Raw genomic sequence first — 17,778 nt, forward strand, 5'->3', positions numbered from 1 at the left:
GAAAAAAAGAAACAAGAATAATTCAAAAGCTGCAGAATAATATACCTAAAGTAGAAAATAAAAATGCAATAACGAAAGCCGCAGACCGCGGCGGCATCTCATCTCATCTTCGCTCTACAATAGAGCCGGCTTCCCGGCGCGGCGCCTCTACATTAACCATTACATTTTAATACTCGCCGCGAGCCGCAACAGGTGCTCGAGACAGTATTAACTGCTCGTTTTTCATCTCCTCAAGGCTCCGCGAAGCTCCGCACGTCTCCGCGAGACTCCGAACTATTCCTCCCCCTCCTTCGCGACGGGCGTTAATCTCTGGCGCGCTACAAAGTGATTAACTCCCGTCTATTATACAAAGGACCCGCAATTTGTAACCCAAGCGTGTGGAGGCGGCTCCTATAGCATCCCGAGACTTTGCTTATCGTAGACATCAACAGTTCACCGAAGGGTTAACAGCTCCTTAGGAGTAAGGTAATGGTAATTCATACGAGATACCTTGAGTCAAGGTGTTTTGATTGAGAATATTGGATTAATCAATTCTTGCGTAAGTTTTTACTGATTATAAAAAATTCAGGTTTGATTTCCCTAGCAAATATATTGTGTGCAATACCAAAGGAAATTCCAGTGTTTTAGAATTTATGTGTCGGGTGAGAGGGTCGCCTCGTTAGGTCCCAAACTAATCCGTGTTACATAATAAATAATTACGTCTCAACGCTACAAGCCAATTTGAGGTATTACACAAGACTAGCTCTTTGAACCGAACCGAATATTTAATAGATATTAGCTGTCGGCTGTGTCGAGCGACGTCGCACGAATCAAGGTTGTAAATTCTATTTAAACAAGTCGCGAAATTTTTGCGCGAAAAATAAATTCAGATTCTTTTTTTTTGTTCTATTCTTTTTCTTTAACGTTGGCGCTCCGTCGCATGGCCTCGGGCCGACGCTCGCAGCTGGCGGGCCGCTGGGGATGCGATCGTCATTCATTATTCAACAAATTAAAGATTACATTTGATTGGAGACTGCCACGGGTTGTACTCATTTTAGTCTCGCGATCAACGTGAAAGCTTTTAAACAACATGGAATGTAGATAAATAGATGGAAGTGTGTTTGTATTGCTGTAGTACTGGAACCAGCATCTTCAAAATTACTTTTTTGTTTTAGCCACTGCTTTTTTTTTACTGTTGTTCTAGAAAAAAATCGTCAATGACAGTTAATATTGAGCGCCATATTTTGGTAGAAATTTGCACGCATGATATGTAGGTTGGATTTAAGAATGAAACTGTCCTAACTCTCTATAATCTCTACTCTACATTCCGTTGCAAAGTGACCACGGTATCCTGACACTAAAGGATGACTATCCACTCTCTGTCTGGCACTTCCTTTCGCTCTCCTATCTTCGACATCACCAACATAGGTCGTCGTTGCATGCCCGGGCGTCAGGGAATACCAACAAGAGCGTCGTAATGAATATTTACCGAGAGCTGCCGTCAGAGCAGAGCCGGCGTCGATAATGATTAAGAGCTGTGAGGCGCGACTGAAGCCGCTTGTCGAATCATATACTACCACATCTTAACACCACTCTGTTGCAGTAATGCAAGCGAGATAGCAGTCTACAAAATGTAGAGCGTTGTCTCTCTTCCCCAGTTTTATTTTCAAAGACGCTGATGACGTAGGTTCATAATAATTTTATACGTGAAGTATGTTTGTGTTCGCTCGCGCTCGAGTGTTTAACTGTTGTTTAACGATCTCGTTTATATTTTTGCGACGCCATTTTGCTTTAATGAGATTTTTTGTTTGTGTGTGTGTGTGTGCATGAATTACGGCAACGTTTTCATCGAAATGTTTTCTTTTCTCATACATTTATTAAGCTATTTATATCTTTTTTATTTGATTTGTCTAATTGGATGCATGGCAAATTACAAATTCCTGACTTCGAATTTCGTCGGTTTTGTTTTCATTGGTTGTAAGAGTTTGCTCTTCGGTATTATACCTCATATACCAAATCATAACTTAAGTTTCTGACTCTACCATTTTTGTCCTGTCCCGCCGTACATTTCTTTTCTACGCGGTGTGCGGTTACTATGCGAGTGTACTTGACAGGCACTGACCTGGCAAAGAGCTCGTTGAGCAGGCGCACGAGCTCCTCAGCGGTGCACTGGTCCGACAGGGAGGTGAAGCCGCAGATGTCCGCGAACAGGATGCTGGAACAAGTAAACACGTTAATTGTGACGTAATGGTGATATACATTTAGGTACACCCTATATAGGACAAATAATTGATAAAGGATGATCAATAAAGTTTAGAGTACCATCTCAAATTCGAATAGCAGGTATTAAGGCAACTAAAACCTAAACAAAAATGCTTTTTTTTTATAAACTCTCCTACTACAAATTCTTTTACAGATTACGAGAAAGAAGCTAAAATATTAATTCAAACTCTTTGTTAATTCTGTTTCAAAACTTGGGCTGTGTTTTTGCGTGTTATTAAAAATCTTTTACTCTGAATTCGAACTATGAGCCACGTATAAGGATAAAAAACTGGAACGTACTAAAACTGAAATCCTGCCGCATAATTGCAAAACACAACTATGAAGTTACAAGTGCGCTACATCCGTCCACTTTGTAGTAATCGCTACGACACAGCGACGCTCTACGCATACCTAAATATCTTGTTAATCCCGCTACGAGTTTCGTGTAACTCGGGCCGTGCTACGAATACTCGTAGCGTCGTAGCGTAGCCACAAAGGTGCAATTTAACTGCGGAGTGAATCTCGTATGCACTCGGCTGACTATCACAGCTCGCTCTCACGTACTGACTATGAAATTGCTCGCTAAAATTAAATTAATTACGAGTTGTAGTTTTCGACTGTTGAGTTGGCTATTGACGGGATGGCAAATCAGGTTTCCAAGCCACGATAAATTGTATATTTAATTTAGTTTTAAAGAGGTAATAAATTTATATTTAAACACCAATAAAACTGCCTGAAACCTAAAAGGAGAGTCGATTTTACGAGCCTTTGACATGTTAATTTCAAAATGTGCGTCAAAGTTACTGTCACTATATCGCAAAATGAACCTCATCTCACATAGTTCCGGTACAAGAGAAAATTATTAGAGCAACGTGACCGCAATAAACGCTGATAACATGGTTACAAAATTTCCAGTCCGTTGCAGTGCAAAGATAAAGCGATCAGGTATCGGGTGACACCCGGGGCACCGGCGACACGGCGCGGGCGGCCTATTGTACTAAAATGATATACTCACAAAATGTGCACGATAGTGACTTCTATTGAAGTACGCTGAATACTCGACCTGCAAAGATCTTTGACTGGCCTGCTGGTCTAGTGGCTAGTAGCTCTGATTGCTGTATCGGTCAAGGGTTCGATTCCCACCCAGGACAAATGTTTGTGTGATGAGCACGACTTATTTTGTTCTGTGTCTGGGTGTAATTTATCTATAATAAGCATGTAAGTATTTAGAAATATTTAAGTATGCCTATCGATTGTCTAGTACTCATAATACAAGCTTTGCTTAGTTTGAGACTAGATAGAGTTGTGTGAAACTTGTGGAATATTATATTTAATATTCTAACTAAAAAAATAACTTCAATATCACCATTCATATTGGTGCAGATATCAAATAGAACAATCAGAAGTTACAAGTGTCATCGAGCCTAGTATTTCACAAAGCATTGCAACAGTTTTCTGTCGAATATATTAGTGAGATCTTGTCGGGTCGACTACTTTCAAAACTCTCTATTTTGCTAGCTCACCCCATTTCAGCGTATTATAATAGAGGCCAGTCTCACCATGCTAAAACATACCCTATGCAGCGCATGAAGGCAGGTGCCTATTCCCATACACGAGTTGTACGACCAAATACTAGAGCGCTCTCTATTCTATTCAATCGGTCTCTCTGCGCGACTCCTGTGGGAGGCTTTTGTTGAAGCTATTATCTTCGAATATTATTACGCTTTTATACCTGTGAGTGGTGGTCAGTGCAGCGCTGTGCAAGTGGGCACAATATTTGGGAGATTTCAACGTTGAATAAGAAAATTGTATATCATTGGTGTTTTTTAAGTAACTGTAATGATTCGGACTGAAAAAGGGACCCGTGTGTCCAATATAGAAATGAAGTAGAAAAAAGTAAAAACGAATTTTAAAACTAATGTTATTTTAGTAAGTTACTAGAAGGCAAACTTTAACCTGGTTCACGGTCTACTATGTCATTTAATAATAGTTTATAACGCTCGGGTATAACACACCAAAATCTAAGCGTGGAAGATCACTTTCTATTAAATTACTATACATCTGATTCTTACAAAGGCAAGTCAAGGCAGGTTCTTGTCCGACGACTCATGACAGAAAACTACAAAAGCGCTACACTAAACAAACAATTACGCACTCTATCTCAATAGACACAAGGTTCATTTGGCATCAACTGACGCACGCACACTATCAATAGTTGCACTCTTGTTGTTATCACGTGAGCCGCTCGTTAGCCCACATTGATTAGAGCGGGGCTCGGCGTCGATATCCCGGCTTTAGTACCGAGGCCTACCAATTACGGACATCTGGTGAGGTAGGGTGATGGGAAAACCTCAAATGACTCTTTCCGCTTTGGTTCGAGTGGAAAGGAGAGTCAGACTCCTACTGACTGAAACTTACTATGTTCCTTCCTTTGCTCTTCGTGTACCGGGGCCATGGTAACCCTTTTGGACAATCACAATGAGGTGCTGTCTCACCTGCCGCAGGAAAGAAGGAATCCAAACAATGTTACAGTAAATTAAGAGAGCGATTCAATCAGCGCAGGGGTGTATATTAAAGATGCCTAGATAAAACCCATTGGTAGTAAGTAGATATCAGGACCTGACTGTGCAATCAAACTCGGATAAATACTCAACTAACTTTTCCGTATAAATTAGTTTTTTATATACATTTCAGAAATATTTTAAGTAACCACTGCCTGCTTAAAATTAGCATCATAAAACATTCACTTCACAAACCGTTTTCCAGATTTCATTCGCATAAAGTTTCTCTCAAAAGGGATCGAGGTAATAAGCTCCTTCGTGTCGCAGTAAAAAATTCGAGCTGAAATTTAAAAAATTAGTTTCCTTGAATTTCTTTACGAAACAAAATCAGATGAAAGTCTTGTAAATAAATGGAAATGTTGCTCTCGCTCGCTCGAGTCTCGGGCTGGTCGAGTAAAAATGTGACAAAGAAAAATACGAGACTTATTCGCTCCGTCGTTCATAATTAGTCTCATTTTACGGCAGGTAGGGGAAGCTATCAAGTAAACTAGTGTTTTTAAAGGCAGGCGACGCCGGGGGACGTCGTTAGTGGAGTCATTACGGAAGGACAGACGCCAGCTCTTGTTCGTTTATTGGATATTTCGATTTACTTCAACGTAGATGTTAATGATTGAGCTTCTATTTAAAGACGCTCGCTCTACTCGGGGTTCTTGTTACATACAAAAGAGATGAAAAAATGTAGTTCAGATTAATTTCATGACGATGTTTTAGGTCTTAACGGATACTAATTGGGAGCAAACGTGTATTAACTTCAGATGGACCGCGTTGCCGTGGGCGGCCTAGGAAGCGGTGGTGAGACGATCTTAACGCTTACCGCGTGTGCTGGTTCTATGTGGCCCATGACAGAGCCACGTATAAGGATTTGTGGGAGGCCTTTGCCCAGCAGTGGGACACAGTGGGCTAGATAAAAGTACTGTACTTTTTCTTATATTAGCACTCGCTCTTTTTTATACCGTCAATGATAGATAGTCGTGGGTAGGAACAATTTCAGCAGAGACTTTTGTCTAGCTGTGGATTCCTCGAGGCTAATATAACGGTGATGATATTGTGTACTTCGTATAACAACTTTACAATCGACTCTGGAAACAATGTCGATGACAAATATCTAAGATTATATACACACGGTGTGTTTATAACTGGTTTATTTGAGTATTGTCAGCAGGTAGAGCCGAAAATTTCCGTGTACTCTAAAGCTAATATGTACCCTAACTATTCACCAGCTGTCGAGCTTCGTTAATTGCATTCCTTAACGTGTAATCCGAGCCTAAACGTGGCTCATGACTTATGAAGGTACACAACACGCATCGCTACATGTATGGGAACAAGTGTTGGGACAGCGTTTTGCATAATCCCCCCATAGTTCTTACGACGGAGTACCCAGGACAAGGATGGGGCTACTTTGAGGACTTGTAGCATCCAAATCTCGGGAATGAGTTGAAACTTTGTAAATCACTTACAAATTAATAAAAATAACGACTAAGAAACGGGGGACGTACTCGATTCTCTCGCACAAAATTGACCTTTTTTAGCCATAGAACAAAATACAAGAAAGGTTTTTGAATTAAAGTATTTTCTTCCTGCAGTTGCCCAAAACGGTTCAAAATTTTGTTTTGCATAACGTCTAAGACTTTTTATTTTCTAAAATAAAGTTTATTTATTCTTAAATTAGGCAATTACATTAATCTATACCATCCAAAGTGCAGAATACTGTATTTTATTTAGGAACAAACACACGCACACGAACAAACCACCCATCAGTACAAGTATACGGATCATGCACACACACACGCATAGCACACAGCGAGACGGGTCGAGGAGTGTTCGTACATTCGTCGTCTGATTTCAATTAGCGTTCACAATTGACGCGAATTACTTCCGCGCTTGTTGCGACCTACAGTCGGCGACAAAAGCTTACCTTAACACAATAATATGGTACGAACTGGCTTTAATACACGTTTAATGTTTGATATGAGGCCATTTAGTTTCAAATGATCTAAATAGGATGTACCTTTTATAATAGGAGGAGTTTGAGTAGATTTACGATCCTTTGCACAAAATCATAAAATGTTACCCTTGAACAGTTCCCGATCGGAGTTATGTTTTGGGACACGCCGACCTGACAGCAGATCTATACAAATCCTATAACATGATCGAGAGTGAAATTAACGAAAACCACCGAAACATTCAAGTGTGTTCCAGACTTTAACCAAAACGAAATTAGCTAAGATTAGAAAAAAAAGGAGTCTCGTAAGAGAATCCCGATCATATATTAAACATCGCATCCGTGCACGAAACTGAACAACTTTTCCTTATAAAATTTCCAAAATTTCTAGTAGTACAAATATATTGTTCAGCTGAAGATTTTTCGCTTTTTTTAGACTCCATCTTTCTTTTTTTTTAATTCAAACCTATTTTCTTTGAATCCATCATCGCATACCACCGTCAGTACTTGCAGAATGTACTCGTACAACATTGTCAATCAGTTTGATTCAGTGTTGATAGTTGCGAGTCTGTCTCTGTGAGGCGCTTGAATACCAACTAATGCGGAGTACAATGAACTGCCGGATTACCTGGTACCCGAAATACATTGCTATCGAGACCTGACAAAAATAAAGAGGATCGCAATCATCCCACCGACCGCGGAACTGTTGCGGCTTTGAATTCCGCATAAGATAAATACGCCTATAAAAATTGGTCAAGCTATTAGAATAAATAAATCAAATGAGTTTCCAACGCATGAATTTAATCACTACTATGTATGATCATCTCCATCTCCATCTCTCTCTTTAGTTAATATTCAATATAACAAAGAGAGTTATTGTTGACTGTAACAAGACACTGAGGGATTCTCAATCTGTTCAATCGTACCCCACTCGACGTGGTGTGTTCGTGTTACACTACCTATCTTACAGAAGCAACGCGAGAGCGATAATCTTGCGAACAATGACTTCCATTTGATCAAAGATAATAGTGGCGCAATTCAATAAATATATAGAGCCGAATTGTGTAAAAGTGAATGATTAAACATTGTCAAAATATTTGTTTTAACTCGCAGAGGATTTTTTTTTTACAAACGACTCCCGCTCTTAGGAATTTAATCCTTGTATCGCGGGGTGTTTCACAAACATACAAGTCACATGCACAAAGACATCCAGACTCAGAACAAGGATTTGTGGGTCACACGAATGCTTTTCCTTCGCGGGGATCGGACCCGCGACACGTCGCACAAAGTGGGTTCGGCGTGATGACCTCAACCACTCGGCTATCCGTGCATTCGCTAAACTATTGCTTATACAAAATAAGAAAACCATCTCAAACACCTATACTAAACGCAAACATTGATTTCTATCTCGGATAAAATTGCTTTTGCTTCGCTCTTGCTAGCTACGTAGTGCCTCTACCGGGGATGTAATAACATCGTCAAAGAGATCGTCTCTTTGTGTTCGCCTGAGAGCATTTGTATAATCCGTGCACTTAACACTGTTTCCTTAGTGATCTCACCAAAGATTGGAATTCATTTTCGCCGTGCAATTCTTCACAATTATTATTTGATTAAAGTAGAGTTCTAAGTTTGCTAACTTTATTTTGTATGACGTTAATGCGTTCTGCATTGTAGAACTTATTGTAGACTTAACTTTCACTGGATATATGACAACCGATTCGGACAACATTTTACAATGACTGTTGTTTATTTATTTACCGCCTAGAATATAAAAAGTACAAATATTTAGTAGCTTTTCAAAAACGGCAACGATTTAACAAAGTCGAAAAAATTTTAGCCTATTTGTCAAAAGTCCGCACTAAAATTCATAGAGCGAGTTGGTTTACTCGTTAGAGCACGATGCGGTAACAAAAACACTTAGGTACTTCTAATATGAAATATTTATTAAAAAAAAAAACATAATTATTACATCTCAGTGATTGAATTCGACTAATTACGGAAGAACAATCTGCACGTCACAGTCACACAGCGTGTAAACGGACTCATATTCCTAATTAGTGGACAGGGGTACTGGGCCCCTTTGGCCCCCTTTAGCCCCGTCCCCTTCGGACACCCGAGCCCGAGGTGTACCGGAGCGCAAGCCGTAATTAGCGTACAATTACGAGGGACACAACAACCGCTTGCGACTGTGCGCCGAACACAATTATATAGAGACTTGTATTTTGTAATAGAACAAAATAAATATAAAATTGTAGAGCTTGTGAAATAGTAGACGGGTTGGTACAAAGGCCGTTCACGAGATGAACGCTACCATATCCTACATCCTATAAATATTATTAATGCGAAACGTTGTATGTATGGATGTTTGTTCCTCTGTAACGCAAACACCACAGAACGGATGTAGCCGAAACTTGGTACATGGATACCAGAATTAATATATATGACAAATTTTATCCCCATTTTTTGTTCCCGAGGTTTCATTTCCGATTTGTAGTGGGCGGGCCCGCGGGCAACAGCTAGTGGGAAATTTGAACAAAGGTCAGCAAAAAAAAACAGTGTATTGTTTTTAAACATGTTTTTTTTTTATAAATATTGAGCACTTATGACAGTATTCCGCATTCCCAGAATTAAACTCAGTTCCGAAAACCGAAACCGGCATATTGGAAATGGACTTTTACACATACATACATATGTGTTTACTAACTTTTATTGTCATGAGAATTCTATTAAATGTGACATCGGCTGGACGACCAACCAACCTTTTTTGTATAAAATCGTCAGTATTTAAAATTCACAGAAGCGATATTCGTGATGTGCGACCGCGGTTTGTTTCACCACATTTAATATAAGCCTGTATTTAATGCACATGCATTGACCACATTCGGGCCGAGTTAGCCGATATCCAGTACTCGTAGTGGTTGCGAGACACGTACAGTTCGCGACTGGGGTTAACAGATGACAAGCGTCACATATGCGATAAAAAACAACAAATATAAAATGATTGACAAACTGCTGTAAGTTCGATGAGTTTGACTAGCCTGTTTGGTCTAGTGGTTAGTGATCCTGACTGCTATACCGGAGGTCGCGAGTTCGATTCTTACTGAGGACAAATGTTTGTGTGGTGAGCACGATATTTTTTTCTGTGCTTGGGTGTAATTTTTCTATATTATGTATAATAATAAATAAATAAATAAATGCGGACAACATCACATACATTGTTCTGAACCCAAAGTAAGTTGCTAAAGCACTTATGTTATGGAATTCAGATACAACGAAGGTACCACAAACACCCAGACCCGAGACAATGTAGAAATGTTAATTTATACATTGACCCGACCGGGGATCGAACCCTGGACCTTAGAGCTAGCGACACCTTGAAACCGGTGCGTACGCCACTCGACCACGGAGGTCGTCGTGTATTTATTTAAAAATACATATTAAGTATATTTATGATTCGTCTAATACTCATAATACAAGCTTTGCTTAGTTTGAGACTAGATGGCGCTGTGGAAGAAATAGGCTGGCGTCAGCTGTAACGAGATTCACTTTGAATAACATTTTTGAAAGCGGCTTCCAGCGCGTTGATGTCGAGTGTCACTGCCAAATGTATGTGAAAACCACGAATGCTCCTTCTAATAAGTTTGGGTATTTTTAAGTTGTAAAATAATATTCTATTAAGCTCTCTTTTTTATTAAGCTTAAGCGACTAAACTGAAATTGACTGAAAAAAAAATTGATTAAGTGAAATTACAAATGCATACATTGATTTCTATAAAAATAAAGCGTCATATCAAAGTCAAAATCAAGGATAATTATAAAACGAAACCGTTCATCACAAACAGAAAAAGAAGTAAATAACATAATAGTCGCAATTGAAATAGTTATCAACTCGTAAATCTAAACGTAAACGTTACAAATCACGTAAATGTAAGACACAACCGATGATATCACGATAAAAATAAACACATGTCCGTAAAACGTGTGTTATTACATTAACAATGTATGATGCAGGGCGGGCTGACGGCGAGGGCAGGCGGGGAGGGGGGGGGGGGAGGAGGGGGCACACGCCACAATTATACAGGTGTCAGTTTTAATTAGCCCCCCTCGCCGTTGCTGCGACCGTTTACAGCAAGATTTATTAAACACAATCATTTAAAGGGCTACCGAGACAATCAGACATATTGTATTTGGCGTGTCGTATTTGAATGTACCTTTCGATCACAAAAAGGTCTTTTCCTAAGGAAAATTTAAAAACGAAATGTAGCGAAAGCAAATCTTCAAAAACTCGACTATTCGACAAACCATTCAAAACAGCGTAAATATGATTTATTAAAAAAAAAATTAAACCTTACGTTTCAGCCTTCTATCGTCGCTCAGAATGAAACGCATGCATAGCTAAATTGTCTCATAAACGTGGCACGATGAAAATATTAACGAAAAGAAAAACAATTGCCACTTTCGCGGCGCCCCCGTTCAGAAGGTGACTGTAATTTGGCTTTCGTAAAATGCGTTGTGGAAACCATATTGCGACACCTCAAAAATGAGGAATGATTACATAACCAGAAATAGCGAAGCAATAGCAATTGAATGCAAAATTTGCAAAACTCTTACTGTCATAACTTTCTTTTGAAAGGATTGCATTTTGTTTTTCATTTTCGTTTTTGCCCTTTGATTATAGAACATAAACAACTGTAAGGATACGACTCTCAGACTACTCGCGTGTGTCATTATTAGGAGATGACGATCAACCTTACTTATTCGAAATTCGCCTGATTTTAAACAAGTCACATTTTATAACTAAGACGCGCTTTTCTATTTCACGCCATTTTTGTATTTAAAAGCGTACAACAAGGATTGTTTTTTTAATCGGACTTCCTGCATCTGGCGACTGCATTTAGTAGGTAATACTACTACAGACAGTGAGGGGACACTTCCCTCTCTTTTCACACGTTCCTCGCTATCCACAAACATAATGACATAAGGCGTCTACAGTGTCGATGGTGACAACACGAACAGCTGATCGTCACAAGACACGGCCACGAAACGAAACGTCTGCATGAAATAAACACCTGCACCGCTAAATGTATTACTCAAGAGGACGACTATTGTTTGCCATCGCAATATTAGACTGTGGCTGTACCAAAACCGTTTTGATATAGAACAAAGTCGATAAAGAAAGCCGAATAATAGATAGTAACCCTTGTACTTAGGTATATATTATTTTGTAATATTGGGTCAAGCAACAAAAATATGGTCAATTCTATCTCTATACTCATTCAAAAGCAATAGTAAATATGATGTTATTACATAAATTTTGAACTGAAAACCTAAATTCCTACTTTAACAGTTGAGATTAATTAGGAGCCAGCATAATCTCAGAGTAAACGTTACAAATTATGACAGTCAAATACAAAGGGCGCGTAAATTATATTAAACTAAACACACGTCGCTTTGAAGTCTAATTAGACTTACTATAGAGCATATCTGGGTCTGACGGTCTGAGCGTCTGACTGTTTCTATGGCTCTGTGCGTCTGACAAGACCGCCGGCTCCCCGATACATCGGCACAGCTTAATGAACACGGCGTGATTGGGCGGCTCGGGGCCGCGCGACAGACAGCTCGCCGATAGCTGGCTTCTATTGGACACGGATCGGACTGATTGCTTTCTATTGTCTCGGTTCATCAAAGGCCTCTGTTTCATTAGTATTACAACAGTATTCAGACATACAATGCATCTATACAACAGATATATGTATACAGGTACAGGTGAGTGTGGACGCTCGCGTCAAGTCGACACCCGCGGTGGCTAGCAGCCGTGAAATTAAATTAAATTTATTATTATTAAATATAATGGTACATTATTATATTGTACCGAATTGTAGGCGCAGTGTTTTGTGGTATTGAGTTTCTGTGATGCGGTTTTATATTTCGAAAAAGCATGAATATAATAATGTCTAGTCTGCAATAGTTTTCCAAAGTTTAACGTTATCAAAACTTGTAGCTGTGAATTGTTTATGATTATCAAAACTTGCTCGAAACCAAAGAGTTTTTAACATAGAATAGACAAATATTTTATTGAATATTTGTTAGATGAAAAATCAAAATCAAAAGTTTTTATTTCAAACAGGCCGTTTTCCGAGCACTTTCAAAACATTACAACGATGGCTCTAGTTGCGCGGTTCCAAAGTGTCATTCTTATGGAAAAGAACCGGCAAGAAACTCCATAAGTTACCCTATTAGAGCTATTTTAGAAGCTATTTTTGACTGCTGTATTCGCATCCGCACCTCAACTTTTCTAAATATAGAAAACAACCTCAACATTTCAAATTATGAAATCTCGTCACAAACATCTCTCTATATGTATATCGTGCGTTGTCTTCGCTGGAGGAGACTTATACGATCCAATTTTTCCCCCGTAAGTACGTGGAGAGGAAGCGAGAGCTTTCCTCGAGCAACGCTTTATTTCCATGTCCCCACTGTGGCACAACACTCGTACCGACGCGACTACAGTTAGCGGAATTGAATATTTTATTTTGTAAACTTTATGAAATTGCTGGCTGCGAGTGCTCGCCGACATTTTAAATATTCAAGTGTTTGTTTTAGCGTCGTTTGTTAAACATCACGTAAACATTGAAATTGTTTTCCGGTACGTGCTTTGGTATGAAAAAAATGGAAATTAAAAAAAAATATTTTTTTTTATTCTATTTAAAAAGGGTATATTCGTGTACTTTACAAAACCATACCGATACAATATATTATATTAATAAAGTCCGCCGTAATCCAGTGGACGCTTAAGTCCGATACCTGACTCTCGTCTCTCGTTTCGCCTCTCTACTACTACTCGACTAACATTCGTATGCAAAAATATCTAAGTGAAGTTTTAAATGTATATTTGTATCTACATAAATAACTATCTTTTCACTACGTAAAGGCTACTACGCCAAACCATTTGCATTCGACGCGTTGCGTATTAGATCCCCGCGTAGGACAAGCATTCTTGAGATCCGCAAATGCTTTTGTTGAGTTTGAGTGTCTTTGAGCATGTGATCTTTAGGCGTAATTGACTTTGACACAACTTGTATTAGCATAATACTAATCTATAAAATTTCCGTGTCACGATGTTAGTTACCGGACTCCTCCGATACGGTTCGACCGATTTTTATGAAATTTTGTATACATATTGGGTAGGTCTGAGAATAGAACAACATCTATTTTTCATACCCCTAAATGTTAAGGGTTGCTCACACTAAAAAGAACATATTTTATTTTTTTGGATTTTTTTGTTTTAATTTTATAATGTGGCTTTAAAAAATAAATACAGCTAGAAATAATTTATTAGGCAAAACAACGTTTGCTGGGTCAGCTAGTATTTCATAAAAAGTTTTGAAATATATTGTTATTTTTAGAACCTAATTTTACATTATAAATTGCAATAATTCAGTTTTGAACATGAAATAAAAAAGTTAATTTCTGAACATGCATAAAAATAGCACCCGCAATAAGATCTCTAAAACAATATTTACAAAGATTTCCCCAAAAAAAAAGAAATACAGTACAACCAATCGATCCAAGAGCAATCAACAACATTACAACATTACAACATCAAGTCCAATATCCGAACAACAGAACGAGTTATTCAGCGAGCATCGATTAGGGCATACACATACAATGGTCTAAGCTAGCGATATCTCTTGAGGGGGCATCTCGAAGCCTGGTCCAGTCCATACAATGGCGGCTTGTTAGCTTGTATAACCCTGTCTCGAGGAAACAATAGCATCTATCACCGATGTCGCCTCCTATCATGGCCTTCCCTAAGGCGAGTTATTATAGCGCCTACTGTATTCCCGTCAAAGCTAGACTGCGATGCGACATCGTAGCAAACTATCTTCGTCTCTTAGAGTACACAAATACATGGCTGAATGCTTCGTAGTTAGACAGTTCGAATTGGATTCTGACCAAACGTGTTACGTGTGGAACGGACCTGAGACACATTTTGAATAAACGACTTTTGAAGAGAAACTTCTTACGCGACTTCCAATCTATAATGGAGGGGGTATGAAAGCACTGTTTCATTAAATATCGGGGCTCCTAGGGAGAGGGGATAGAAAGAGGGAGACCTAGAGTGAATGTATGGCATTTGAATTAATTTCCAAATTACGTTTCCGAATTTTTTTTTCTTTTTTTTAAAAACATTAGACCAATCGGACTCCAAGCTCCGTGTAACTAAATCACCACTTACACGCTAATCGACCCCTTCACAGGCGTTCATCACTCTACCGCTTGCTTTTTATACTGCTAATTGACTATAAACGAAAACACATTGACGACGACAGCTTAAGAAGCCCATGTATGACCGGCCTAAGCATTCAGCTTGATTGGAAACGAATGAAGTAGCCAGCTTCAAGAGCGGGACAAGAGGACAACTGGTCCTTTGATCCGCGCGGCTCATTGTGGGCCCGAGCCAAGTTAAACCGACAATGTGCCAAAGGATTACGACATACTCTATTCACATACGCACCGTACGTGAATAGACGCAAATTGTAAGACGGGTTTGATGTGTTTCGGGAGCATTCATGCGCGAGCTTATGGATGGCAGGGACCAATAACACGGTCTCGTTGAAGGGTAAATTAACTTCTTAAAACTTGTATTATGTTCACGAGATATGTTGTTTCTTTGATGGAATATTTATGTATTAATAACAAGTCGTAATAATATTATTATTGTGGTACGAAACATAAGTTAACAAGTCAGTTGTGCAGTTCAAATCAAACATAGGATTTCAATCAAATCGGATTCTCGTAACAAAAATTAATATCGCTAAGTAATAGAAATCGATTCTCTACAATAACGCGGACGATTGCAAAGTGCGGACGCGGTCTTTTGATGTGGCCGGCACACCGCGCGCGGCGCCGAGCGGGAGTAACTCATCGAGAGAGCATGAAAAAAGGGATCTCAATATTACATTACGAGCACGAGCCATCAAGAAAATGAAGGTAAATATTTGACTTAAGTTTAATTTACAAATGTAATTTTGCTTTACGTGTTTAGACGAGACTGTATTACTTGTGTCGGCTCGATGGGTCCAATGAAATTCAATTCGGATAACATCATTCAATTTGGATTTAATAAAATTTTATGAAACGTTGGATTTTCGGCGTCGCTCCCCGCCGCGGCCCTCCGGTAACCTTTATTAATATTTATCTGTTTGAGTGCTTCTTTAGAATTATGTATACAATCACAATGAGAGTACCCTTAGGTAGCATAGTTGTTGATGGGTGTCTCGTCACTCTTCCTGGTCACAAAAAATATAGTAGAATAATAATAGTTGTAAGCAAAATTAGAAACGAATAACCATATGGATGAAAAAAGCAATAGATCGGACAGAGTGGAAATATCAAAGGGAGGCCTTTGCTCTGCAGTGGGACAGTAACGACAATTCAATATGTATATTCCCCTACTTAGGTTAGTTGTCGATAGTAACTAAGTCGACGCCTTTGTGCTTCGATGGCCTTTCATGATAACCTATAAATCATAAAAGGCACGGTGTGTGTGAAGTTCCATTTCAATCGATGTAGCGAGTCAGTCAGCCCTTTCAAAAAACTATCCATAACGATTTATCAAAGAAATATTTTCCGAGTCGTCGCCGTCGTCCGTTTCGCGGAGAAATCATATTTTATAAATGTTTAATTTATCAGACTGACGCGAACTTTCGCTGGGCTTAATGTAAGTTGTTGAGTAGCCGAAGGGGGTGGGGGTGCACCCGAAACGCGTTCACAAATTCATATAAAGTAGAACTTGTCGAGGCAGGTTGTTATAAGTTCGCATCGGCTGCGACCACGTCATTTACAGTTTTATTGAATAGTTTAGTTCGTTTCGACTTTATTGATCATAAGTTGCGAAAAGCTCGGGCTTTAGGCCTTTGACTGAAATTAAAAGTTTGGCTAATTTTGGTGTCGTTAGTTAAACCTACAGGTATTTCATATGGCTAAAAATGGACTAGAATTTTGCTGAAAACATTTTAAAGTACTCTTGGGGACGCCTCGACGTTTATAGCTGAAATAAAATCTGGTCCTTCCCATTGAATACTGATTTATCAATCTTTATTTAATACCATGACATCTCACACATTTTAAAGAAAGTATTTACGATAGATAGATTAATTTTCGCATCAGTACACAGCGGTAAGTAACTGGTCCTTGGCGACATACCTGACATTCTCATAGCGTTGGATGTAGATCTTGTGGAACTGCTCCTGGCGCGGCTGGTTGGCAATGTCGGCCTTCATCTCCATCGCCACGTGGCGTGGCAGCACCGACAGCAGGAGGCGCTCCTGAGGATGAACAGCATACGTTAGTAATGTTAGACTTAAGCTTTGCACGAGGACAGACAGATAAATTTCATTTTATTACATCATTAAGAAGTTAGCAATAAATCCCTTAAGATGCTAAAATGTGTGTATGAAATATTGCAACGCATTGTCATACACCGAAACAAAAACGCAGATGACGTAGCACGGCGTTTAAGGTTTAGTCAGTAAAGACTGACACTACTCACTTCCTCCCTCGACAAGTGGGTGTCCATGAGGAATCCCCCGTATTAACAAAAAAAGAAATAAAAAAAGGATGCCGAAATGTATGGTGGTGGGGTTAATAACATCACTTGCTAGCTAAGAGCGTACTGGTAAGTGACGTCATACGAGAATCGTTATTAAAGAATACGACTAAACAGTTTTTTTATATATGTCATTATACATTTTGGTCAATACATAACTTACTAATTCCTATTAAAGGTGACAAATTAATCAATCTACAGTTCCTATTTGTAGTGGCACTTTTTCTCACCCGAGTATTTAGTATTAAGTCCAATTATAAATTGAAGAGAACGACACTTGTAGTACACGTTTAAATTCAAGCTAAGCCCTGCATCTGCCTCGACGTCGCGTTCCCGAGACGTTGCGTTTCGCGCTCCGTCGCGCGGAGTTAACTCGGCGACTGCGTTTCTTCCGCAACTTTAACTAACTAGAAGTGAACTCCC

The 17,778-nt window shown here is 39.2% G+C and overlaps 1 protein-coding gene across 1 annotated transcript in view; it reads right to left on the reverse strand.

Annotated features, from left to right (window-relative positions):
* Positions 1 to 885: 885 nt before the first annotated feature.
* The window catches only part of LOC113503944 (adenylate cyclase type 5-like), a 36,688-nt gene continuing 19,795 nt past the window's right edge, over positions 886 to 17,778 (reverse strand). Inside the window, exons 7-9 of the mRNA XM_026886088.1 lie at positions 16,953 to 17,074; positions 2,017 to 2,194; positions 886 to 954 (exon numbers count right to left, since the gene is read on the reverse strand). Of these exons, the coding sequence (XP_026741889.1) occupies positions 886 to 954; positions 2,017 to 2,194; positions 16,953 to 17,074 (369 nt within the window). The remainder of the gene's footprint in view (positions 955 to 2,016; positions 2,195 to 16,952; positions 17,075 to 17,778) is intronic.

Source organism: Trichoplusia ni, chromosome 20 (assembly GCF_003590095.1).
Source record: "Trichoplusia ni isolate ovarian cell line Hi5 chromosome 20, tn1, whole genome shotgun sequence".
Lineage (NCBI taxonomy): Eukaryota > Metazoa > Arthropoda > Insecta > Lepidoptera > Noctuidae > Trichoplusia > Trichoplusia ni.